The sequence below is a fragment of the Lagopus muta genome, chromosome Z (genome assembly GCF_023343835.1).
Source record: "Lagopus muta isolate bLagMut1 chromosome Z, bLagMut1 primary, whole genome shotgun sequence".
Taxonomy (NCBI): domain Eukaryota; kingdom Metazoa; phylum Chordata; class Aves; order Galliformes; family Phasianidae; genus Lagopus; species Lagopus muta.
The window spans coordinates 36,300,544-36,326,425 of NC_064472.1; the positions used below are offsets into that span (position 1 = coordinate 36,300,544).

Genomic DNA, 25,882 nt, shown 5'->3' on the forward strand with positions numbered 1-25,882 from the left:
TTGTTTTTGATAGATTGTATTTTCAGAAACTGGTGAATGAAAAGAAAAAAAGATTTAAAATTATATTTAACAATGTTCTGATAGGTTTAAACTTGCATTTTTTAACAATCATTGTAACGTTTCTTTCTTTACTTAAACTTTTGAGGGATGTATAATTTCTAATCCTGAAGTAGGTCTTGATTGTGCTGGCTAATAAACAGAGTAGCAGATTGTCAGTGCCACAAACATCTTAAGATCACTTTCTCAGTCCCCTCAGTAATCCCCTCAGTAATTGATTCCACGTTGATACATATTTTTCTTAAATCTCTGTCATCTTCAAACTGATTTTTTCATTCATCTTGCTGGCATCTGGTTATCAATAATATTTTATGCTTGATTATAAGAAGATAAATTTCTAGGGCTAAGAAGCTCATATTCCTTTATGTATATTCCCAACCTATTTGATTTTTTCAAAAATCTTATAGCAGCTCCAGGGCTAAATAATCTACTTTAGTATAGAATCAGGTCCTATCTTACATGTCACATCTGCATCTTTCCTCTTTCAGGAAATTCAACTCTGAGTTACATACCTTTAGGCATTCGTACAATGGAACAAATTACAACAAATACAAACATGTCTTGGAGATTCTTCTCTTCCAAATAAAAGTAAGCCTAATACCTTTACAATTTCTCATGAATAATTATGACTTGCACTGTGTCATCCATTGTACTCTTTAAAAGGTATTCCTTCCCAAGCAGCAACAGCCTTGGATCAACCCAGCCTAAAATAAAGCTGAAACATGAAAACTGAAGATATCTGATTTTTTAGCTGGAAACTGAATGAGAAAAAGCTGTTCAATACTTAAATACAGACCTCAGGAACAAATGTGATGATGCAAATTGTTTTGCTGAAAATTAAACAGCAAACATACTTAAAATGATGTGAAATATATAGTGGAGGACACCAGAAAAAACTTACACTGAATACAGCAGTTCAGATTGTTCTGTATCTCCCTTCCCTTCCCTTCCCTTCCCTTCCCTTCCCTTCCCTTCCCTTCCCTTCCCTTCCCTTCCCTTCCCTTCCCTTCCCTTCCCTTCCCTTCCCTTCCCTTCCCTTCCCTTCCCTTCCCTTCCCTTCCCTTCCCTTCCCTTCCCTTCCCTTCCCTTCCCTTCCCTTCCCTTCCCTTCCCTTCCCTTCCCTTCCCTTCCCTTCCCTCCCCTTCCCTTCCCTCCCCTTCCCTCCCCTTCCCTCCCCTTCCCCCCCCTTCCCCCCCCTTCCCCCCCCTTCCCCCCCTTCCCCCCCCTTCCCCCCCTTCCCCCCCCTTCCCCCCCCTTCCCTTCCCTTCCCTTCCCTTCCCTTCCCTTCCCTTCCCTTCCCTTCCCTTCCCTTCCCTTCCCTTCCCTTCCCTTCCCTTCCCTTCCCTTCCCTTCCCTTCCCTTCCCTTCCCTTCCCTTCCCTTCCCTTCCCTTCCCTTCCCTTCCCTTCCCTTCCCTTCCCTTCCCTTCCCTTCCCTTCCCTTCCCTTCCCTTCCCTTCCCTTCCCTTCCCTTCCCTTCCCTTCCCTTCCCTTCCCTCCCCCCCCCCTTCCCTTCCCTCCCCCCCCTTCCCTTCCCTCCCCCCCCTTCCCTTCCCTTCCCTCCCCCCCCTCCCCTCCCCTCCCCTCCCCTCCCCTCCCCTCCCCTCCCCTCCCCTCCCCTCCCCTCCCCTCCCCTTTCCTTTTGTTTAAGGTTTAAGGACAATTTAAAGCTTTTTTCTAAGATGAAACTATTCTAATGTTCTGTAGAAGCAAGTCAGTTTTGCAGTCTGAGATTGTGAAGTTAGTTCTGACTGTTCTGCACAGACATCTCTCTTCTAATTTTGCCAAGTAAGCTACTTTGAGAAATAGTAATACTCAAGATGTCTTGGATAACTTTTCCCAACTGCAAAAAATCTCCCATTAATAGTGGAAAGAGCTAGTATAAGATATTTCAGAAGGAAATGAAATATTTAATTTACTCAGGTTTGTTTTCTGACTGTTCTTTTCACACTGTGAATGCAGTCAGTGAGCAAAACATTATTAACTATTATTCATTTATCATGTAATTCCTGTTCCTGTTTGATAGTCAGAACCGAGTTAGGGCTGTGCCACTTCCAACAGGTCTCAGACTGACTGAAGTGATTTTGAAGTTTCAGAATGTGATCCTCCTCAGCGCAGATATGGATATGGAGCAAGATATGTTTTATTTATTTAACCTGGACATTACAGTCTGCTACCGTTTATTCATTTTAACAAACTGAAACAACCAAAGTGGAATGGTTTGCTTACAAGATGGAGTCATAGAATCATTTAATCATCAAGTTTGGAAAAAACTTCTAAGATCATCCAGTCTAACCATTCACTTATCACCAGTATTTTCCAATAAATGCCCCTCAGTACAGCATCTAAATGTTGTGGCTTGCACTCCAGACCCCTCACCAGCTTCACTGCCCTTCTGTGAATATGTGCCAGGGCTTTGATGACTTTCTTGTAGTGAAAGGCCCAAAACTGAACACAGTATTCAATCTGCAGCCTCACCAACACTGAATATAGGGGATAATCACATCTTTGCTTCTGCTGGCAAAACTATTTCAAATATAAGCCAGGATGCTAATGGCTTCTTGGCCATCTGGGCACACTAATGGCTTATGTTCAGCCAAGCATCAGCCAATACCACCGGATCTGTTACCTCTCCACAGTCTTCTAGCCACTCTACTCCAAGTCTGTAGTGTTGCCTGGGGTTGTTGTGGCCAAAGTGCAGGACCTGGCATTTGGTCTTGTTGAACTTCATCCCATTGGCCTCAGCCCAGCCACCCAGCCTGTCCAGATCCTTTGTAGGGCCTCGCTACCCCCAGGCAGATCGACACTTCCAGCCAACTTGTTGTCATCTCAGTCTTACAGAGGGTGCACTCAATGCCCTCATCCAGGTAATCAATAAAGATATTGAAGAAGACAGACTCCAGTACCAACCCCTGGGGAACACTGTTCATGACCAGTAGCCAGATGGATTTAAATCCGTACATCACCATTCTCTGGGTCCAACCATCGAGCCAGTTCTCTACCCAGCAAATAATGTAACTACCCAAGCCATGGACTGCCAACTTCTCCAGGAGGATACTGTGGGAGACAATGTTGAAAGCTTTGCTGAAGTCTAGGTAGACTATGTCAACAGTCTTTCCCTCATCTACCAGGTGGATCAGTCAATCATAGAAAGAGATCATGTTGGTCAAGCAGGACCTGCCTTTCAAGTTCGCTAACCCTAACCCTAACCTGTGCTGGCTAGGCCTGATCACCCAGTTGTTCCACACATGCTGTGTGATCTCCCTCAAAATCATCATCCATAAGCTTTCCTGACACTAAGGTTAGGCTGTAGTTCTGGAGAGGCCTGTAGTTCCTCGATCTTCCTTATGGCTATTCTTGTAGATGGGAGTCACATTGTCAAGCCTCTAGTCCCTTAGAACCTATTTGGTTGAGCAGAAATACTGGTAGATGATGGAAAGTGGCTTGACATTCACCTCTGCCAGCTCTCTCAGTACGCTCAGGTGGATTCCACCTGACGCTATGGATTTGTAGATACCCAAGTGAATTAGTAGGTTTCTATCAATTTCCACCTGAATCATGGGAGGTTTCTTATGCTCCCCTATCCAAGACTTCCAGGACAGAGGATAGGATACCCCAAGGATAGCTGGTCTGACTTTTAAAGACATGTAAAAAAGGCATTGAGAATCTCCTTCTCCTTGTGCACAGTGGTCACATTCCCTTCTGCATCCAGTAATGGATGGAGATTCCCTTAGCCCTTCTCTTACTATTAATATATTTATAAAATATATTATATTTATACTATATATATATATATATAAAATATATTTTCCTATAGAGTCTCAACCACATCATTCCCAGCCCAAAGCTCAAGAACATCAAAACATTCTCTAACATAGAAAGCTATTCTGCCTCCCCTCCTTCCTTGCCTGTCACTTCTGGAGAGCTTATAACCATCCACTGCAGCACTCCAGTCGTGGGAGTAATCCCACCATATTTCTGTAATGGCAACTAATTCATAGTTTGCCTGCTGCACAATGGCTTATGTGTTTCCACTTTCCCGTCTTATCTACTTAGTACTTCCCACTGCGTGTACATTATATTATACCTTCCTCAGAGAATTACTACTGTTGTCACAACTATATTACCATAAAGATTTGTTTTGCTATATTGTGATTTGGAGGAGGATTTGTGTAACCATGATTTCCAAAGCTTTTTTTCCTAGAGCCTTCCTAGAAGGTCAGGAATTTTCTCGTATAAATTACTTTGGCACACAACCACAGTGATTTCAGGGCTTATGCTTGGAAGGCAGTCTGACAAGTCAAAAAAGCTTTTGGAACTCTTTCTCAATCTGCATCCCAAAGATAACTCCCGGTTATATTAAGTGGGTGACAACGCACTATCTCATTTAAGATGAATCCAATTCCTGAAATGATGGCATCTGGACATTACTTCACAGACAGTTGTTCTGCCTGTTTCTAATACAGTGTGGGCTTTTCTTTTTCTTCAGACAGGGGAGCAGCTCTCTAGCACTTTGTATCTTGTGGAATAGCCAAGCTACAATCTACAATAAGACTCAGAAAATGCCTTTACATTTTCTACATTAATATTGCTTTAGAGCTACGGAAAGGTATTTATTGTGAATAAGTAAATAGTAAATATTAAAGACAATTAATGACAGAAAGTGCAAGGAGATCCTGTTGTCAGAGGATTAGTATTCAGTGTTTCATTCCAACTATGTTAGCTAATCTAAGATGAAAGAGAGATAAATGATAAGTATTTTGTGCAGTGTAAGAACACAATCCCAGTTAGAAAATTCCTCAGAAATATTTATGAACTTTTTGGATTGATATCAATACACAAATGAATGTTGTCCTTTTTATTTGCAGTCTGGCAAAGTGGCCTGCATCTGAACTATGAACTGAACGAGAAACGATACGTTAATGAAAATAAATGCTTTACCAGACCACACAGAGATAAAACACAGTTTTGTTTAGCTGTCTCATATGCATCATTTTTTGCTTGATTCTTACTAAGAAAATATGTCTGTATTGAACCTATATACCAGCCAGCCTATGGCATGGGATAATGTGGATACACAAGATCACAGTCAGATTGTAATTATATTTGTCTGTAGTTGTATAGATTAGATGTGAATGAATAGATAATATAGCTATTTTCTCTTAAAATTGAAATCTAATCAAGTTGAAATTTAATGTAATGTTAAAGTAAGATAAAATCTGAGAAGACAATGCTTCAGTACACAGAAAATACATTTTTCAGAACAGTGCAATTGAGGCTTGCTTTAAGAATTTGTACAGGAATAAGTGTATTAGTAAAAGAAACTAGGTTTGCACTAGAGTCACTAGAATGCCTTGTTGAAAGTACTATTGCCTTCAGTAGGACTGCTAACAACACTATATGTTTTTGAATGTATATAATCTATAGTACTTTTACTTGAAATCTGAGTAAAGCTGGTTGCCCTGAAGGGCCTTGCTGTCTAAGGTAGTGAGTGATATTTTTCTCTTCAGTTTCACAGGATGTAGGTAAACACTAGTGAGGATGAATTAAAATCACAAGGTGCAAAATATGTGAGAGGTAGATTCCAGATGACTCTGGCTTGTCCTCAACTTGCACAAAGGGAATGATTGATCTGGTGGAAAACAGGCAGAGATGTATGTTTTATCTCTTGTTGTCTGACTTAGTTCTTGCAGGAAAATGCTATTTTAATTCAGAACAATTCAGTTTGCTAGCGTCAGTTTTCACTTACTGTTATTGTGGTTAATCTGAAGGTCGCTAGTAAAATGAGGTCATTTGTCTGAACACAGGTAGAATGTTCCTTTCCCAAACACTCCCAACCTTAATTCCTCTTTAAAGAATTCCCTGTAAGAATAGTCACAGAATTAGAGAAGGTTCAGTGTTGCTCGCTGGGATAGATGTAAGGACTGTTGCTCCTGTCTCCATCTTCAACTAAATTATTGAATCATTGTGCTATCATCTTGTGTAGTATGAAAAACTTGGGGCAATTCTATCTGCTCACTTGAGTCAGCCTCAGGATGAATTTTTGGTAAATCTGAACTTAGCAGATTATGAAAACTGACTATTTTCTATTTTTACTACATAGAGCATACGTTTCTTTTTCTCTCAGCCGGAACTGTATTCCACATTAGATTGACTATTATAACAAAATAGTTATAATTGCAGCATTTAAGATCTGTCATACTAAGTTTAACAACAAAGAAAAATGTTTTTTTTTAAATCTCTCTTACAGAGTGCCAGTAGCTGCACGCTTTGCTACTTTTGGAAAAGGAATACCAGATCCTGAGTATCTGCACAATTACAACTCTGTGAAACAAGTGGTGGGTTTTCTATTAAAGACTAAACATTGCATGCTAAAACTTCCTCTGGTTAAGTTGCATTTTTTTCAGGGGTAAGCATTTTGTACAATTAAGGTCTCTAGCTATCAGATGGTGACTCACTTCAGCTTCAGGAATAAGATGAGTCAACATCTCCACCCTTTAAAAATGTAGAAAAAGCACATGCAACCAGCTCCTGAAAAGAATTGAAGTGAAATGTCTTCATGTCAGATCAGCCTGATAGACAGTAGAGTAGAAAACGTGTTAAAATGCTGCAGTGAAAATGGAACAATAGTCTGATTATTAAGAAAGAGTTTTAGAAAACAAAGTCAGCCTGGGAGGAATGTCTTACTACATACTTGTGACACATTATTTCCTTCTCTTTCAGACTTGGAGTAAATGTTTCTGTCTTTATTTCTTTACTCAGAAAATGCCATTAATTTACAAGGAAGCTCTGAGCCTGTGTAAACTGTTTTTCTCTATATTATTTCAGTATTTCAGAAAACTTAGGAATACCCAGAATACACACAGATTTCCAGCTTTTCAATTTAAACTTTGCAATTATAAATGTTTAGTGATAGACAAGGCAAACGTTCCCTTGATAAAAAGACTGTAAACTCTGTAAACATACAAAATGAGTGAAGTAAGACCGTCAGCTTAATACTGACAGGAAGGTCAGGAGAGCAGGAATAATCTGTCCTTCACAGTTCATAAATAAATAAACAAAATGGAAAGCAACTAGACAGCTTGTTCACAGTATCACTGTCAACTCCTAAAGCCCTCAATTATTCAGTATACTGAAAATGTCTGAAATACCCTTGTCAAATAATATGTGAATTTTGGAGGAAAAAAAAAGTTCAAGCTCTTATCAGAGATTTGGGAATGTGGGGTCTTATGAGGGCTGAGATGCTGGTGGCTCTCCATGCAGATACCAGGGAAGGATCTGGGAGCTTATTCTGTCCTACTACCCTGTCAGACATGAGGCCAGCCCCATCCCTGGGCACTATGCATCTCCCTGGGGATGGAGATGGACACAGGGATGCGAGGAGTCAGGCTGGTGGTTGAGGCCATGTCAAGTCCAAGGGTGCAGTTTCTTGGACTGGGACTGAGCACCACCTCTGACAGTACTACATGGGCTATGGCCTGCTCCAAGTGGCTTCACTGATCCTTAGCTGACAGAGGCCTGGCAATCAAACTCCTCCAGGGCTCTTACAGTTTCTACAAAGCTAGGTAGCATTATATTATGCAAAGCAAGGCTTGTGCTTGATGTACTATGTGTGTGATTTAAGAAAAATTTGCAATGAAGTGGTTCATTTAAGAAATTGGCAGGTATCCCCTTTAATCACCCAAATCTGCTCCCCTTCCTTCTCCTCATGCATGTTTCTCTGTATCAGCCACACAACCTCATTTTGAAGTTATCAGCATATTTCAGCAGATTCTGATCAGCAGAAAGCAAAGCAATAGGCATTTAGGAAGCCAAACATATAGCTACACACGTTTCTGTTTCAGGAACTGGTGTTTCTTCACTGGCATGATGCTTTGAGCCAACCTGAGATGTTAGTGATACATCACACGGTGTTGTGCAGGACGTGCTCTGGAAGATGTGCTGGGCTAGCAGGGTGAGGAAGTGCTTGCAGAAAACTGCTTCTGGCAGGCTGCAAACTCACCTTTCTTGTGCAAACCTTTTACACTTTGAACTTCTGAGTGTTCCAACAAATTTTAATTACGTAAGTCTAAATTACTGCTTTTCTGTTAAGCCTGCCTGGTTCTAAGTGTTTTCTTTGCATAAAATGAAAACAACAACAAAACAACAACAATAAAAAGCTATTTTGATATCCTGTATGATTATTCAGTTTCAGAAGTATCTTGCTCTTGGAATACTTCTGTCCTGAGTTCATGGACAGAAAAAGCAGAACTAGTAGTCACTGGAGTTTGAAAGAGAGTTAAACCTATAATGATTCTTCTCTAGTCCTTTTTTTTTTTTTTCCCCTTAAAGTTTCTCTGAGGAAACTTCAAAATTGTTTCAGACATGGCAAAAATGTAATTCAACTGATTTTTTTTCTCTCTTATGATACTGGAAGATTTAAGTTGATTGCTACAGTGAGGGATTTGGCCAAGGCAGGAGAGAAAAGCTGCCAAGGAGCTTTCCCTTCTCTTCCTGCTTTCTCCAGCACATAGTTTCGCAATGACTTTTTTTGTGTGTGGTTCCGTGTTTTGGACAGCAAACAGATTTAGCTGCTAGGAAAAACCAACCAGTTGCTGGGGCTGTAGAAACAATTCTGGTTGCTAGGTGGGGTTTCCTGCATGGCACAATAAAAGGCTCACTACCCGCCTGCTTTCTTATCCTGGCTTCGCTGTTCTGAAAAGTAATACTTGTGAGGAGAAAGGTAGGTTTTTGTAGTTCTTTACTGCTGTTTGTAGACCTGACAGACTTTAAGAACTATCCAGTATGTTTTTCAAGAGGCCTGGTGCAATTTTCTGTAGGTTGGATCTGCTGGCACAGAAAAAAATGGGTGTGACCAGAAGAAATTCTTTTCATTTTAAAATATTTTATCTGCAGAGGAGATCTTGGATAATCACTGTTTTTGTTCTTACTGTTTGTTTTTATTTTCTTCCCTCCTTAAAAAACAAAGCTGAGTAGCTTAAATGATTAAAATTAAAGTTATTTAGATTAGGCTATTTCTTATGCTTTCTTTCTGTGCAGCAAAACTGAGATTGCTGGAAAAAAATGTGCTTTGTTTGGTAACTTCAGAAGCAGCTGCTATTACTTCAACAACAGTTTGCTGCTTTGGGACAGTAAAGGAATCTTTCCTCAGAGTGAAAATGAGGAAAGGATCTCTGAGAGACGTAAGAGAAGAACTCTGTATTTACAGTTCATAATTTAGGCAAATGCCACGTATGTAAGGGATGCATCATTTGGGATTTGTTCTGCTAACACTTTCCACTGAGTTTTCCAAAATGAGGTTGTTCTTCTCACTCATGTATTATTTGTGTTCAGTAGACTTTTCTACTGCAAAGGAAATTGTGTTATAGCTACTGCCTGCTTTTCTGATAGAATTTGATAACTTGAATTTGTATCAAGAACCTGGGAACTACCATTGGACAACAACTAGGGATTATATGTCTCTTATAGTCAAATAAGATTAGAGAAGTGGTGTAGTTTGACACATAGCTGAAGAAAAAATGCAAAAGCGTGTCTTAAAATATTTTCAACAAATGCTGTGTATTTTATCAAAACCTCTAAAAATTGGAATATGTCCAACTCTGGGTACTGAGAAAAAACTGAAAAAAAACATTGCAATGATGATTGTGAAGAACAGCAGGAGTTTTCAGGTCTGGATCTCTCATTTTTCGTTCTAGTTGTACATTGACCATTCAAATTAGGAATGATAAAATGCATGAAAAACATTACTATTTTTTTTTTTTTCAAACTGAGAAATTATAAATCCACAATCTTCTTTCCTCTCAACTGAGATGTCCATGGTTTCCAGCCTGGGAAGTGGGAGATGTAAACTGGACTGTGTTTCATTAAACAGAGTAATTAAACAGACTAACTCTGAAACAGATGTTGCTTGTGGAATATCCTGGTTTTCCACAGTACCTCATCTTTGCATATCTCTGAAGATAATACGCATATTTTCATTTTCTATTTTCATAGACTTTGGTGTGAGTTTAAGAATGAAGGAGAAGAAGATACAGCAAAAAATCAGTTCTTCCAGACCTTCTTCATACTAACTTAAAATAGTAATTTGAATGTATCCCCGATGAACCTAGGCTCTACATAACAGGTTAGCAGCCATAATAGGTGAGAGGCTTGAGAAACCCAATTTAGCGTAGGCTAGTAGGCTTTCCTTTTAATTATCCCCAGAAGGTGCAAAACCTCTAGAGCAGTGCAGTGGGCAAGCAGAAACATAGATAACAGCAGTTCTTCCTGGAACCAGCTCCACCAACTTTATTTCTGAGAGGTGTTATTCTACCAACCAAAATGAAGTTTTGGTTTCAAACTGTTCTCAGATCTGGTGTTGTGAATCTTTGTTTTGTAGCTTTAAACAGGGATACAAAGTGGGTCTATTAGTTGCAGATATACCCATACATGTCACTGCTGATCCACTGGACTCAACACAGAATGATGACAGCTTTAGAATAGTTTCAACCTTCTGCATGTGGTCTTTATATATGTTTTTTATAAAATGCAACAGAACATGAGATCCTTGAGGTCACTTCCAACCCTGTGATTCTGTGATTCTGTGATTCTGTGATTCTGTGATTCTGTGATTCTGTGATTCTGTGATTCTGTGATTCTGTGATGAGACACTACAGTACTTCATCTGACCATCTACTTGTGCTGTCAATACAATGGTAATAAAGGATTCTCCACAATCTTGATACAAAGTTTTGAAGAATTTAATAAGAATGCTTTTCTGATCTTTCAGAAGTGACATTCATAAAAGTTGTTCTTCACAACTCACACTGTATTCCAATCATTTGCCCGAATGACACCTGCTTTAGGTAACATAAACATAGATTCAGAGCCAGCTTCTTGTTTTTGAGCAGCATAGGCAGAGATGAATTTAGTCCCTCAAGGTAGAGGTAAGGGCACAAAATCGTGAGTTTTCTGGAGAATAGGAAATATGGGCTGATCCTATCTTGGGAAAAGGAGAAAAGGGTGGAGCTGAGCTGGAGGGAAACTGTGACTAGCTGCATGTTGGCAGCAGCTGAGTCTGGAAGTAAATTTTGCGGTTTTGCAGTAAGGAAAAGAGACAACTAGGTTACAGCCACATTTCATGGTCCTAGGAATTTGTTGCTTTAAGTGACTCAGTCTCCTTTATGTTGATCACAGAACATAAATAACACACATGTGTTTGCAGTGTAAACATCCTTTTTTTTTTTTTCTTCATAATTTTGTATGCATTCTATGTTATCTGTGCCCTAAGACCTTCATTATATTTAAAGTGTTTCATCACTGATTTTCCTAGAATAGAGAATATTCTTCACAATGAGGTCATTGTATTCAATACTTTTCATTGGTCAGTGTCAAGTCATATTGCCATGGAATTCTGGACTCATTTTTGAGTGGTGAAATTTTTTTTTTTTTCCCTTTTTAAAGGATTAACAATCTATTCTGTAAAAATTGAAGGCAGTCCATTAGAAATCAGGAACAGTGTATGTGATAGTGTATGTGAGATTATTTCTACTTATCTTTCTTAAGAAGGAGGTATTGTAAGGAAGTACATGAGAGAATACTTAACAAGAGAATATATTTTACCTTAATACAACATACAAGGCCTCCAACATCAATAAACAGAAATAGTTGTTTAACACTGAATTTTAAGAGATTCAAAAAGTTAGAAAAATAAAAGAACATTTTAATACATTAACAAGTGGGGAAAGACAGAGGTTTAGTTTGCTTCTGGCAACATTCCTTTGAAAATCAGTGCTTAGATATCGCTATAATATAAATTACTTTTCTATTTTTAATTCAAAATTTCTGGAAGTATCATAAGTGTGTTCAATTGACCAGTCAGTTGCCAAACACAGTGTCAACCTGCTAAGTGTAAGCAAAAGTTATCAGCTTCCAATAGCCAGTTACTACTTGGGAAACAAAACCCTGCATGCCACAGTTCAAGAGAAAAGTTTTTATGAATGGCAAATCTTGATTTCCACTGGTGATGAAAATGATGAAAAATGTTTTGTAATTTTTGTGACTTGATGCATCTCTTCTCCTCAGAGACTCTATCAACATGGCTATGGTATCAGAATTTCTGAAGCAGGCATGGTTCATGGATAACCAGGAGCAGGAATGTATTGTAAGTGTTATCACCATATACTTATTTACTTGTGCTTTTAGAAGTGTCTTAAAGCCATATGAAACTGGCCATCTTCCATACGCATAAAGGAAGGAAAAGCAATGACAAAATTCCAGCTGTTTAGAACTGGAAGCCAATTTGTTTGCATCCTATAATCTAATATAATTTAATAATTTAATAAATCTGCTATCAGATTTAAAAAAATGCCTTTATTTGTACAAATCAATTTAAAAGTGGAACTAGATACTGTAATGGAACTGTCATTTCTAGTGGCCAGTCATTGATTCATTCAAGTTATCCTCCTTAAAGCAGTAATCTACTGTATAGCATGTGAACGTGTAACAGCCTGTTCTGATGACATACATGAGAAAGATATGTATGCTTACATACTGAAATACAGGATGCCAGTTCTTGGAGCTGTGGAACGTAAAGGAGGAAGCAAAAACATTACTACATGTCTCACTGCCATGTGGGTGGGAGAGATCACTGTATGTGGTTAAACATCTCAGATGATCAGTCCTGATCCTGATGAGAAGGAATACTTATGGTGATGAGTAAAGGAGAACTATTGCAGTAGGAGGATGTGGAGAGTATTTCTCAGATCCCTTTCCACTGCTCTCCAGCCTGCCAGCACCCAAATGAGCGTCAGCAATGTGGCATGCCATGAAGCCACAGACGAACTTTAAAGCAATTTTCACCTTGAAAAAAATAGAATGCGGAAGTGATTTTCAGTAAATAATGTTTTGTGATGTAGATCTTCACGGATTTCCCAATTTCTGATTTTTCTGATTGTACCTGGACTGTATTTTGTACACAAAATTTTGCCTCTACCATTGTTTAATGCATGCTCTCACAGAGTCCTGAGTCATCCTCATACTGGAGATTACAGAAGGTTTTTGCCTGGGTAGTTGATATATTTGTCATGGATATCAATATAGAAAAACTAACCTAGCCTGTTTGGGAAATATGCACTGTATTCATTTCTCTTGGCTTGCCATGCAAGTCATATTGATTTTTATTTTTACTTTTTTCATTATGAGGCACATTGCTACTAAGTATGCAGTCATAGCATAAATTTAATCTAATAAAATTTCTGTTTTGAACATTTAACTCAGTCATTTCAGGTGTACAAAAAATCAGCACTCTGTATGTAAAGTGCCATGTACGTAAAGTGTGTATCCCTAAGGCTTGCCAAGTCCTGAACTTGCATAGGACTTCTTAAAAAAAAAAAAAAAAAAAAAAAAGTTCTTGAAGATAAAATAAAATGTTGCAACTGATTCTAAAAAAAAACGTTTAGCTGAACTTCACTTTTGTTGTAAAAAATCACTACAGATTTTGTATAAAAGAGAAATTTATTTCATATTTCACCCAAGGATTTCAGGACATTATATATTTTTTGCACAAAGTAATGAGTACAATTGTTTAGATAGTGCTATTGAGTTTACATGCCCTACTAGCAATGTGTCTATTAATGTTGGGGCAAGCCATGAAATTGGTCAGATAGTGGAATTTATCATCCCTAGTTATTTCCAGAGTCCCTTAGACATTATCTAGGGAGTGTCTAGCATCTAGGTATGGATTCACCATAGTCAGCCAATACCTAGTGCCTCTAAAGAAAGGGTTATTTATATCTCGTGCCTCAAAAAAATCTCCACTTCCTTGTAGGATGAGAGCCAGAACTTTTCTTCAAGATCATGCACGCAAGCAGTGCTTGTAGACTATGATATGTGAATCAACTGAGAAATCACTTAATATGATGTAGAGTCAATTTGCATACAGTGAGTAAGAAAATTAGTAGAGCTTTGCTGAGAGCAGCTGTAGAATTTAATTGTCATTTTATGGACTTTAAAATTAATATAATTGCATTATTATTGTAGTTATGAAATGGGGGGGGGGGGGGGGGGGGGGGGGGGGGGGGACGGGGTTTTCTACAACAAATCCAGTGCTCATACCATATTGGATTTATTTTGCTACCTTTAGAAAGCTCAGTTTTTTCCTTTACAGTCCTAGGTAGGCAGTTCCAAAGTCCCCGAGGTAGGCTAATTAAGGCACATAGAAATGTTTCTTTGCATAAATATTCTTTTAATTAACTTTTTTTTAATTGTTGTTTGTTTTGTAGAAAAGTTCAAAAGGTGGCTCTGCAGTACATTCATACCCAAACTTTGATCCTTCAGCTGATGTTTCTGCTTTGGACAAAGCTATTACTGTAAAGGGTAAGAGGACTAAAGACTTAAGTGAGCTACATTAGGATTCTTAGAAAATGTAGAGAATAGTTCAGAATAAAATATCAGAGCCACATGGAATGGAAAGCAGCATAGGTGACTCAACTTTTAAAAGCTCAGCTAGACATTTAATTAGGTCACCTGGTAAAAAAATCTCTGCTCTTGGATAGTCTGACATTGAATTACAGTTTCAGGTCTTAATACTATGTTAAAGTTCATGAATTTCCTGAATTTAATTTCTGAAGAATATTAAAATAACAAAGATACCATACCATATTAAGTCTTTTAAAATTTGATTTCTGTGGAATCCATTCAAGGCAGTGGATATGCCCACGTTACTTTATTATGCAGTGTGTGTTTCTATTACATTCTTCTCATTAATGAAGTTAATGTTTGACACTTTAACTGTGCTTTGAAACCTTTTTCAGTTAGCTTTCTGAGGTTAAATGAGTACGCTGTCTAATTCTATTATTTATTTATATATTTATGTTTAGTTTTGCCCTCAGATCACTTTCAGACTTTTCATATTAAATTGTGAAAACATAGGCTTATGAGTTCTATGGTAATCAACCGTGTTTCTTCATTGCATCTCTTGTAATTCAATAGATGAGTACAGTTTTCCTTTTGGTTAAACTTTGCTGTGTCAAGCAATCAAAATGTGACACAGAACAAATAGTACAACTATTATTTGATTAAATGATACACTATAACGTCTCTAATCTAGTAGTCATTATAGTGTTTGATAATTTGTAGGTGTGGATGAAGCCACCATCATTGACATCTTGACTAAAAGAACAAATGCTCAACGTCAGCAGATCAAAGCTGCCTATCAACAGGCAAAAGGAAAGGTATAGTATACCAAAGTTGAGCTTAAATGTGCATGAGGAATAGCAATATCGTTCCTGGCATTTATGGTATAAACAGCTTTTTCTTTGTAGAACAAAAGATTGCAGTGATACTGTCTTCTGTAGTTCATTAAAACTGTAGCAGCGATAGGAATCCTGTGACAATATTGTCACTGATAATTCTTTGAATGTAGCGGCAATCCTTTTGAAATTAAAAGATAAATTTTAAACTTCTGGATCTCTAAGTTTTGAAATTTTCAAAGGATTTCTTATACTGCAAAATCAGAGCGAATTAATATGTTTACTAACACTTGGGGTACAATCTGCAGAGGGAATGAGAGGAGAAAATACATCAACGCTGATGAGAACAGTACAGGGAATAGTGAGCTTCTGCTTCTGCGTAGTGAAACCAATAGTCCCTATAATTGGAAGCTTGAAAATTACTGCACATTTCTGCAAGAGGTTTTAATTGCTCTTCTCTTTTTACCTGTACAAAATTTCCTCCAGTTAGAACTATACATCTAAATTGAAATTGCATTTGGAGACTGGATTTAATATACCTTTGCTCCTTGGAAAGTGGCAGTACAACTAAGGCCTAGATATACTGGAAAGAATCCAGTGTAAGGCCACTAAGATCATTAAGAGAATGAAGCATCTCCTATATACGGAGAAAGTTGGAGAGCTGGGACTTTGGAGTCTAGCAAAGAGAATACTCAGAAAAAGAGTGTCCATATATGGCTGGATGTAAGATGCAAAGAAGACAGAGATGAGCTCTTTTCAGTAGTGCTCAGTAACAGGACAAGAGACAATGGGTACAAACTGGAATAGGTTTCCCAGATAGGTTGTTATACCTCCTTGGAGATCTTCCAAAGCCAGCAGAACATGTTCCTTATCAAACTGGTCTGGATGTCAGTGTTTGAGCAAGGGAGTTGATTCAGATGGCCATGTCAACCTTAGCCATTCTAGCGCACTGTGATGGGCAATGACTGAAAGCTGTCGTGAATACTTGCTGGAAAACCATGACTCTTTAGTTAACATTAAGATGACAAATCAGAAAACTCAAGTGGTTTTTAATTCTTTCTCATGGCTAAAATAATGATGTACACTAAAATTTATCACAGATCAGACTACTTTTCGTGTTGTGGCATAACCTGACAGGAAGATAAGCAGCACACAGTTCTTTTCTCACTCCTCCCTCGGTAGGATTGGAGAGGAAATTTGAGAATGGATCACACTTGTGGATTGCAGTAAATTTAGTTGAATAGGACAGAAATGTGAAGATAAAAGATAAAAGATAATCTAAAACACAACATACTAGCCGCTACGAAGGTAGTTAATTCTAACAGTTAAAAACAAGACGCAGAGTTTCTTCCTTATTGTTTATAGAGTCTGGAAGAAGACTTGAAAAAGGTGCTGAAAAGCCACTTGGAAGATGTTGTTGTTGCTCTTCTCAAAACTCCAGCTCAGTTTGATGCTGAAGAATTAAGGGCCTCTATGAAGGTAAGGCAAAAAGTTGAGAGAAGGTTTTACTAAAGAGAAGTAAATAACTCTCAGATCCTTTAAGTGCCATTGGCTGCATATTGTATAAGCTTATGTATAATATTAATTCCATCCCTGTTTTGTAAAATACATTGATACTGGTAATCCACAGCCAATCATTAGAAACAAGAAAGCCATCTCTGCTGAATTTCAAGGTTGGAAAAGATTGGTTGATCCTTTGTGAGCAAGGGCTCTCTTTGCCTGCTGAAAATTTGAAATTGGTTGCTGATGAAGTGCTACAAAGTCATGGTGTCTACATATGTGCTTACTTAAAAAAAAAAAAAAAAAAAAAAAAAAAAAAAAAAAAAAAAAAGGGAAAGGGGCATTTTCATCATAGTTTTTATACTTTTTTCTTCTATGTACATTGCTTGGTCACTTCAGCAGTTCTGTTGGATATCAGCATGATATTAGATTCCAAAAAATGAGTTCTAAATGAGATGAATGTTTTTCCTTTGTATGTCTTGTTCCGTGTGGATTCTTTAAATCTTGTCCATGATTCTCATCATATTTTTTTCTGAATTACTACTTTTCTGCATTAAGTAATATATTTTAAAAATTCAATCATTTTTAACAGGGGCTTGGAACTGATGAAGATACTTTAATTGAGATTCTGGCATCAAGAAACAACAGAGAAATCAGAGAAGCCAGCAGATACTACAAAGAAGGTAATTTAGATTAACAAGGAAGTATAATGGTATGCAGGACTGACTGTTCTGTAATGATTCATGTTTTTGGTGTTTATTTATGAAAGTTCTCATAATGAACAGATCTGTGTAAACTTAATTCCTGGACTGAAAGAATCTAGAGTAGGTTATGCATATCTTCTCAAAACTCTGTAGCGACCTAACTTCTCAACGAGGAGCTGACGTTTTAGGAGGCAAGTAAAACTTCATGTAGGACTGAGAGAAATGTGGGAAAGGAATAGTGATGAATTCTGGCTTACATAGATCTCAATAAATTAGTAAATGATTTATGATTCCAGCTAGAACTGTGAGTATTTCTTGGGATGGTTCATGCATTTAGTTGCCTTTTATAAGACGCAAGGAATATCCCAGTGCTCCTCTTCCCATCGCTAAGCCTTGTTTGACATATTAAGGTCTTATCATAGAATTGCCTGGGTTGAAAGGGACCCTAAATATCATCTAGTTTCAAGATCATCTTATTGAACTTGACAAAAATGATCTAAATTAACAACACATATAATTTGAAAGATAGGAGCAACCTATGAACTGAAGGCAGAAAATATTCAGAGAGGTAGCTAAAACGTATTGTGTCTTGTATTATTTACTGCCATCTGTCAATGTTGTTTAATTACCTCATGTTTTATGGAATTATAAGCTAATTTTTCCAATCAAACAGTTTCAGTTAGAAACCTAGAATAATAGCTCGATTTTATTCAGAAGAGTTTTGCGCTGAACAAAGCATCCAAACATAAAAATGAGGGGCAAATTTCTCTCAAAGTTTCAAGGTTTTGGGTTACATTTTTGGTTTCATTTTTCCTCTCTATCTCACAAGAAAGACCCTACCCTTTAAAGCTTTAATGAGGACTTTTTCAACAGATTTTGGGTTTAGCCTCCAATTTCACAGCATATCCCAGCTTTTAGAAGACAATATACAAAAATATCTATTCTCTCAAAATGAAACAAGAAAAAAATACAGTTCTATTGGGCATACTTAAGTGGGAAGATGGAGAAAAAAAAAAGTAATATAAATGATACAGTTTAAAATAAACTATAATTCTTTTTTCATTTGATTTCAGTACTGAAGAGAGATTTGACACAAGATATAATTTCTGACACATCTGGAGACTTTCAAAAGGCTTTGGTTATTCTAGCCAAGGTATGTTGTACTTAAATATTTTCAGCAACATTACCAGTAATTTTGTCACGATTATGTTAAAGTCGTGTAATAAATAAGAATTTAAGAAATATTTATTTCCTTGCACTGGTTTTCTTATATAACATAAACCATATGAAATGATTATTCAACAAGATACAATAAGATTTCTCTCAGAAATATTTTAAAGAAACTTATCTTTGTTGTTTATTATAACTTATTAAATTATGTTTAAGATTTTTCAGTGGTTGCTGTCATTTAGCACTTGAAAAAAAAATTAGAATGTCAATTGACTAGAAATATAAAAAGAATAAATGCTTACAAGTAGAGAGAGAAACCTTCTTACTGCCTGTTAAAATGCTTTTCTTGTCATGAGATAGTTGCAGGTATCTAATAAGTGGACAGATTTTTTTGTGCATAGATGCTCAAAAGAAACACAGGAGCTAAGAAGTAAAAATAACTTTTAGAATACATGAGTATTTGGTGCCAACACTGCTAAGTGTATTTATATGAAGCTTGTATATGTACATAGGATTATTTTGTGATACTTCCATGTGCATGGTTTAGGTCTTCAGTTTTCCTTGTAAATCATCTTGGAAGAGGCTACTTAGTGGTTATCAGAGAACATAACACAGCTTTAAAGATTGTAACTTCACATTAAGGCACTCTCACGTCAATGGATTCTAATGTATGATTTCAGAAACACATTATTGATGGCCCCAGAAATGTGAGCCCTGTTTGATTAACAAAAATGTCACCTTATCCACAGAATAACTAACATAACTGCAGCTGTCCGCAGTTCTGTATTATGTTGTTGATGAGTATGGCAGACCAGAATTCCAAAATACTGAACAGAATTATTTTAACAGTGAATTTTCTTATTTTTGTGTAGGGTGACCGATCTGAAGATCCTTATGTGAACGATGATCTCACTGACAATGATGCCAGGGTAAGACTACAATTCACACTGCAGAGCTTCTTTCCTTGATATTATTACAAATTCTGCCTGGCTGTGGATGTTCTGTTTCACTTCTTGTGCAATGCAAACATGACAAGCACTTATGTTATGTCGCAATATTTTCTAAGGGGATACTATTTTCCAAAGTTCATGAGATTTACTAGATGAAACAAAACTTTTAATAACCAACTTCAGAAATGTTGCAAAACCTTTTCTCGTTTGTGTAAAACGTACAGAGCATTTAAGGTAGAGGTCAGTATTAGCAGAAAATGGACTTAATCTTTTTGTTTGCTTGTTGTTTAAAATAAGTAAGGTTCTTCAATTGAGGGTCAAAATGTATATTTAGGTAGGTAAAGAATCAGCTACTGTAATTTTTTCAGTCATTTTCAATATTTCTAAAGTAAACAATTTTTCCCCTTATTTTTTTCTGCTTTTAGTATGACAGTTATGCTAATACGTTTTTGAACTTTACAGCCTGTCCTGAGCCTTCACTTATAAATTCCTGCATCACTTACAATTCAAATCTAGATTGGCTTTAAATTATTATTACTTTAAATCCAGTAGGGAAAAGGTCAATGAGAACTGTTATTTTTATTCCTGCTGTGTGAGGGGTGTAGTTTTGCCATCAGCCCTACATATGAAAGGCTGGTAAACTAATACTCCATCTGAGATCCAAAGTTCAATAAAATTTCCAGAGAAGTCCAGAGGCTTCACTGCCAGCACCTACAGGGAGTGTTGTTTAATCTTTTTTGTTGCACTGTAAAGGCATTTAATTAGCACTTCTAGAAAGGTTTGAATAGGTGGGGAAATTTACTGGGTTTGATTCTTACTTTACTTTAAAGTCAGTCATGGAAAGAAAAGAAGTACCTAGTGGATAGGCTTCTCTTTCACATTTGTCTAGTTGATCAGAGCTAATTTTATTCCTCTGAGGAAAGCCCTGCTAGTCTTAAATTTCCATGCAGACTGTAATATATCATGATACATAAAAAAATATCTTCACTCAAGGAAAGAACATACCCAGAAAGGCTAGATGGTGGTTCCAAGATGTCTGAAAATATTATTTGTATCTGTATAATACTCTCTTGGAACTACTGTGCTGTAAGCATGAAGTATCACTTGACAGAGCTAGAGCCTGAGGCTGTGTAGAGTTATGCATCTTGTTATGAACTAGAGTCTTCTACGGCAAAAAGTGACCTCCATTTGGCTGGTAGCCTCAGGAATACAGTACTTCTATTTGGTTTTACTCTACTGATGTTTACAATTTTATTATTATTATTTTTTTTAAGTTTAATTTTTGTCTGTGTGTGTGACAGGCCTTATATGAAGCAGGAGAGAAAAGGAAAGGGACGGATATTAATGTATTTATTACTGTTCTTACTTCAAGAAGCTACCCTCATCTTCGAAGGGGTAGGATATATGAAACTTTTTTCCTCACAGGAACTGTGTTTTAAACAAAAGATATGTAAATTTCCAAGATGTTAGAATGACTGCTATGAAGGTTATGCTTGCTGACCTAATGGTGCAGTTGGTCACTCTGCCATTCTTTTCACACTAGTAAAGAGCTGTACCACTTCATTAACATAATTATTACTATGAAATCTCACGAAACTAGCGACCATGAGGACAATGAATCAGTGTGGCAGGGTTCCAAAAACACCGTGCTTAATTGCCAAATTAAGCCAAATTGCCCTTGGTGAAGATACCACCTTACTCTACAGGCTCCAGTGAATTAACTGTATCACCTCTTCTGTTAATGGGAAAATGAGCCCTACACCCTCCACCCTAGTGTAGTTCATTCTTCATGTTGACTCCATCAGCTGCTTTTCTTTACACTGTGCCAGCTGAAGAAAATGATAAAGTTGACCTACTACCAGTCATGTATGTTCACTGCCATAGCAGTGTAGCCAGAATAACAAGGAAAGCCTGAGAGAGAATAACTGTATTTTCATCACTCCTCACTGAGTATTCTTCCCTCATTTAGTCTTTCAGAAGTATACTAAATACAGCAAGCATGACATGAACAAAGTTCTTGATTTGGAGCTGAAAGGTGATATTGAAAACTGCCTGACTGCCCTTGGTAAGTACTTCTGTAGATAATCTATTATGTATACTGACTCTATGAAAAACTAACTTCTACTTCATTCTAATGGAACACCATTTTGGTTTATCTTCATTGAGAAGCAAGACATTAATTATATATATTTATTAAAAACATATTTTCTTTAATGGTGTTCTTCAAGAAAGTATTATTATAAGGTTCATGTTAAAGGTGTGTATCAAGACCCTTAGAATTACCCTGATGAACAGTAATGTGAGCCACTTAAATTAATGTTGTTCTTGGACCAGGGATGGAATCAGAAAGCGGACCCTTAACTTGTTTTTCGCATCGCAGTCAAGCATACTTTGGATAAAAACAATCAGATCTCGCTTAGTATCAGATGTGAAGGGCTTACAAAACATCAGGTCATAACCTACAGCTTAGCTGTAGAGGACCTGAATGTTTTCATGTTTTTTCTTTGTAAAAACTGCAACATCTTTCTTAATTTTGTGACAGCAAACTAAACAGTTCTGCCTTTACATTAAGTAGAGTTTTCTCCTGTGACTGAATTGCCTTCTGGGCAGAGACAGGAAAGGAGCTGCTACTTCTCCCATACTTTTAAGACAAGTGAAAAAAATAAACAGGTCAACTGTGTATACCAGCAGGAACATTGAGATATTTTAAGAATTATTTTCAGATTTTTGCTTTTGATACCTTCTACAATAATAATACAAATGATTAATCCCACTGTCTCATTACAGTGAAGTGTGCCACAAGCAAGCCAGCTTTCTTTGCTGAAAAACTCCACTTGGCAATGAAGGTAACCTTGAGAAAGTACTTATTTTATTTATAGCATGCTTTATGAATGAAAAAATATAAAATATAGCTGGAATTCTCTAAAATCTTTGTGTGATAAAAGAGACTGCAGAAGAGAATCCAGTGCATTTCTGTCTCTTCTTGACTTCACTCCTTCAAAATTTGGGTGCCCTTCTGTAGAAAGAACTGTTGATTTGCCAAAGAGTGTTCAGGAAGGCCATTCTTGCATATATCTTATACTCTGTTGTGACAGAAATAGAACTGAATGTTTTCATGTTTTTGTAACCACTGCAATATTGGTGATAACGAAATAGGAAAGCAATTCCAGATCAGGAAGGGAACCCACTAAGAGCCTAGACTTTGGAAAACATCTGACAGTTTTGGATCCTGAATTGACTAAAGCACATGTAGCTTTTGAAACAGTATATTATGCAGGAATTTATGAAACTCTTGTGATTTGATAAGGATCATCTTTGGTCCATGAAAAATTGGGTGGATCATTACAATAACAGTTGATTAAAATACAAAAAAAACGACTCACCACAAAAATACACTACAATGAAATCTAGGTGGTCCCTGGTTTTCAGCAAACATGATGAAAAAACGTGTGTTTTTAGGAAGCAACTAAAACAAAGTCCAGGGGTGGAGTCAAAATTTGGCCACAGAGGAACCAGAAGGGTGAATATGAGAGGACTAGATATTTTAGAGAAATAGGATCTTAGTATTCCCAAAAAAGGATAAAAACAAAGAACCTGAGTTAGGAAAATATTTCAGTGATTTAAATAACATCAATTTTTGTTTATTTGTTTAATTATTTTTGACAGGGAAGTGGGACACGACACAAACAGCTTATCAGAATCATGGTTTCACGCCATGAAGTAGACTTGAATGAGATCAAAGCCTATTATAAGAGTCTGTATGGTATATCTCTTCGCCAAGCAATTATGGTACGTTTTTTCTTGAGTGAACTACAGAATGGTAAACAACTGTAACATTTGTTAATTCTGCTTTTCAGTCATCTGAATAATTCGCAGCTGATTAACTCATGTTCTCAGTGATCCACAAGCTGGTAGAACTGACTTACTTCATGGTGCAATATTTTTGTTGCAAAAGCTATAATATTTAGCTAATTGGTTTTATAATATTTGGTTATTTTATACTAGATACTAATAGTTGAAAGATCACTCTATGTCCCGTCATGCCCAAGTCATGTTCCTGACTTGGGCAGACAAGGCATGTTAAAGGGAGGGTGGAGATAATTGCTCTTACAGCTGTGAGATAGCAGTGAGATAGCTGTATGCATCTGGCTCTTTACTTTTCATGTTTGAGTACTCCTGCAAATAACTTGCTAAGTTGCTGTTTATTTGTCCTCCTTTCCAGATTACTTAGTTGAAATGAGATAAACTGATTAAAGTATGTTCTTAGAGGAAACAGACCACTCAATTTATTTCCTAGAAAACTGAAGCAAGTGGGGTACTAAAAGAAAGCTAAACCTGCAGAGCACTCTTGTGGAGACTAATAGATGACTAAGAAAGAAGTCTAGACTGAAGCAGAAACAGTCTCTATATGTGCTAAATACCTTCTTGATTTTAGCTAGTGTCAGTTTCTTTTTCACTTAGATGATGAAGACCATTTTTATTCTATCACCATGACTGTGTGTTATCTATAATTTTCAATGAAGCACCTCAACCAAAATGGTGATTGTGTCCAAGTGGCTTGAAGTCTAAGATGACTGCAATATATAATACTTAAGTACATGTATGATAGATACAAACTTCAGAAAATATAGCATGTCTAATTTCAGTGAATTGTCTATTTCTCATGGCTGAATAAGAGATTCTTTGGTGAATCCAGTATCACCGGACCATTAATGTATGTTTGAGATAATCATAGACACCATGTGCATAGTGTTTTAGTGCAGATGAACGCTGGATTTAGTATGAATGAACATTGTGTGTAGTATTTTAGTATGAATTAACACTGGATATCACTGGATCAAGGAAGGCTTTTTCACTTTATGTAATGAAAGAGAGTGTAACATTCTGGACAGTTAAGTCTTGTGTATTTCTCTTTTTCATTTATGCCATGAGATGTTTTTTTTTTTTATTTTTTGTCAGTCTTGTTTACACATACTCCAGTCTGGGATATGAATAATTCAGTTTCAGTGAAGGTACTCAGCTCAAGCACATGCTGTGGATTATACATACATGCTATAAAATGATGAATTTATTTAGGTGAACGTCATATATTTAGTAAATATACTGAAATTGATTTTTCTTGAGACCATTATCCTAACAATTGTACTCCATTGTGCTTTGATAGGATGAACTCAAAGGGGATTATGAAACCATCCTGGTGGCTTTATGTGGAAGTGACTAATAAGCATCTCATTCTCCTGATGCACCCCAGCTCTGTGGCTGAAGGTGTTTGTATTAGCCTCAGCTGTCTATATAAAATACAGGCTTCACACAGTGAGATTTCATCGGAATGCTTCTTAGTATACAACTTTTATGTAGAATACCTGGAACTTGGAATGTATTTTTCAATACCTGTATTCTGTATGGCATGAATATATCTTTTTACCACTATTTATCTAAAGTCAGCAAGTGCCATTAAGTTTCTATTTGCTTGATTAATCATGAAAGAATAAAGTTTTCATCTAAGAAAATCAAACAACTTTAAAAAATAAAATTAACCTCTGTGAAATTTACTTCTAGATTCATTTTTTTCTTCATTTACTATCAATTTGTCTACATACATGAGCATGAAATAAAAATAAATAAATAATTTGAATAGTCAAAACAGAATGTAAAAATAGCAGAGTATAGCTGAATTTGTACCTTTTTCTGTCCCTTCAACCAGGATTTATGGAAGCCAGATGTTAAAAATTAACTAAAAATGACTTGATAAAAATGTTAACAGCATGAAAGAGCAAATGTTATCTTTGATTTGCTGTTTAAAAATATTACTTATAGATTGTATGCTGGAAAAAGAGGGAAAAAAAAAAAGTAATTATAGCTCATGATCATTTTTTTTTTTCTGATGATCTTATATAATATCTCCAGAACAGAAAACTTGCTCTTACTACCTCTATTTTTCTCTTTTGTGCTACTGTTCAGATTGTAGACCCCTAATGAGATAATTATAGACCCCAGGTGCACTGGTGGAATTAGGCTTGTTGATTCTTCATTTCATACAGCTGTTGGTTGTCTCCTTTAGGGTGGCTTCCAAATATTCTTTTGAACAACAGCAGATTCAGATATTGGGAAATTGGATATCAGCCTGGCTGTTCTGTGATAAACATTTCAAGCTCTGTCAGTTTCACGTTGGAATGATTTAGGATAATAGAAATGTGTATTTAGAAAAGTTGAAATTTTATTGTAGAAAAAATATTAGAATGACTAGATCTGGATAGAATATTCTGACATGCC

General features: G+C 36.8%; 1 protein-coding gene across 1 annotated transcript; it reads left to right on the forward strand.

Annotated features, from left to right (window-relative positions):
* The first annotated feature begins 8,626 nt into the window (after positions 1–8,626).
* On the forward strand, positions 8,627–25,161 carry ANXA1 (annexin A1). Its single transcript, XM_048931951.1, has 13 exons — positions 8,627–8,777; positions 12,119–12,197; positions 14,317–14,410; positions 15,173–15,267; positions 16,651–16,764; positions 17,378–17,468; positions 18,563–18,642; positions 19,532–19,588; positions 20,911–21,004; positions 21,579–21,674; positions 22,397–22,455; positions 23,276–23,398; positions 24,774–25,161. The coding sequence occupies exons 2-13, from the start codon at positions 12,132–12,134 to the stop codon at positions 24,828–24,830; spliced, it is 1,026 nt and encodes a 341-aa protein (XP_048787908.1). The 5' UTR covers positions 8,627–8,777; positions 12,119–12,131; the 3' UTR covers positions 24,831–25,161.
* Positions 25,162–25,882: the final 721 nt, after the last annotated feature.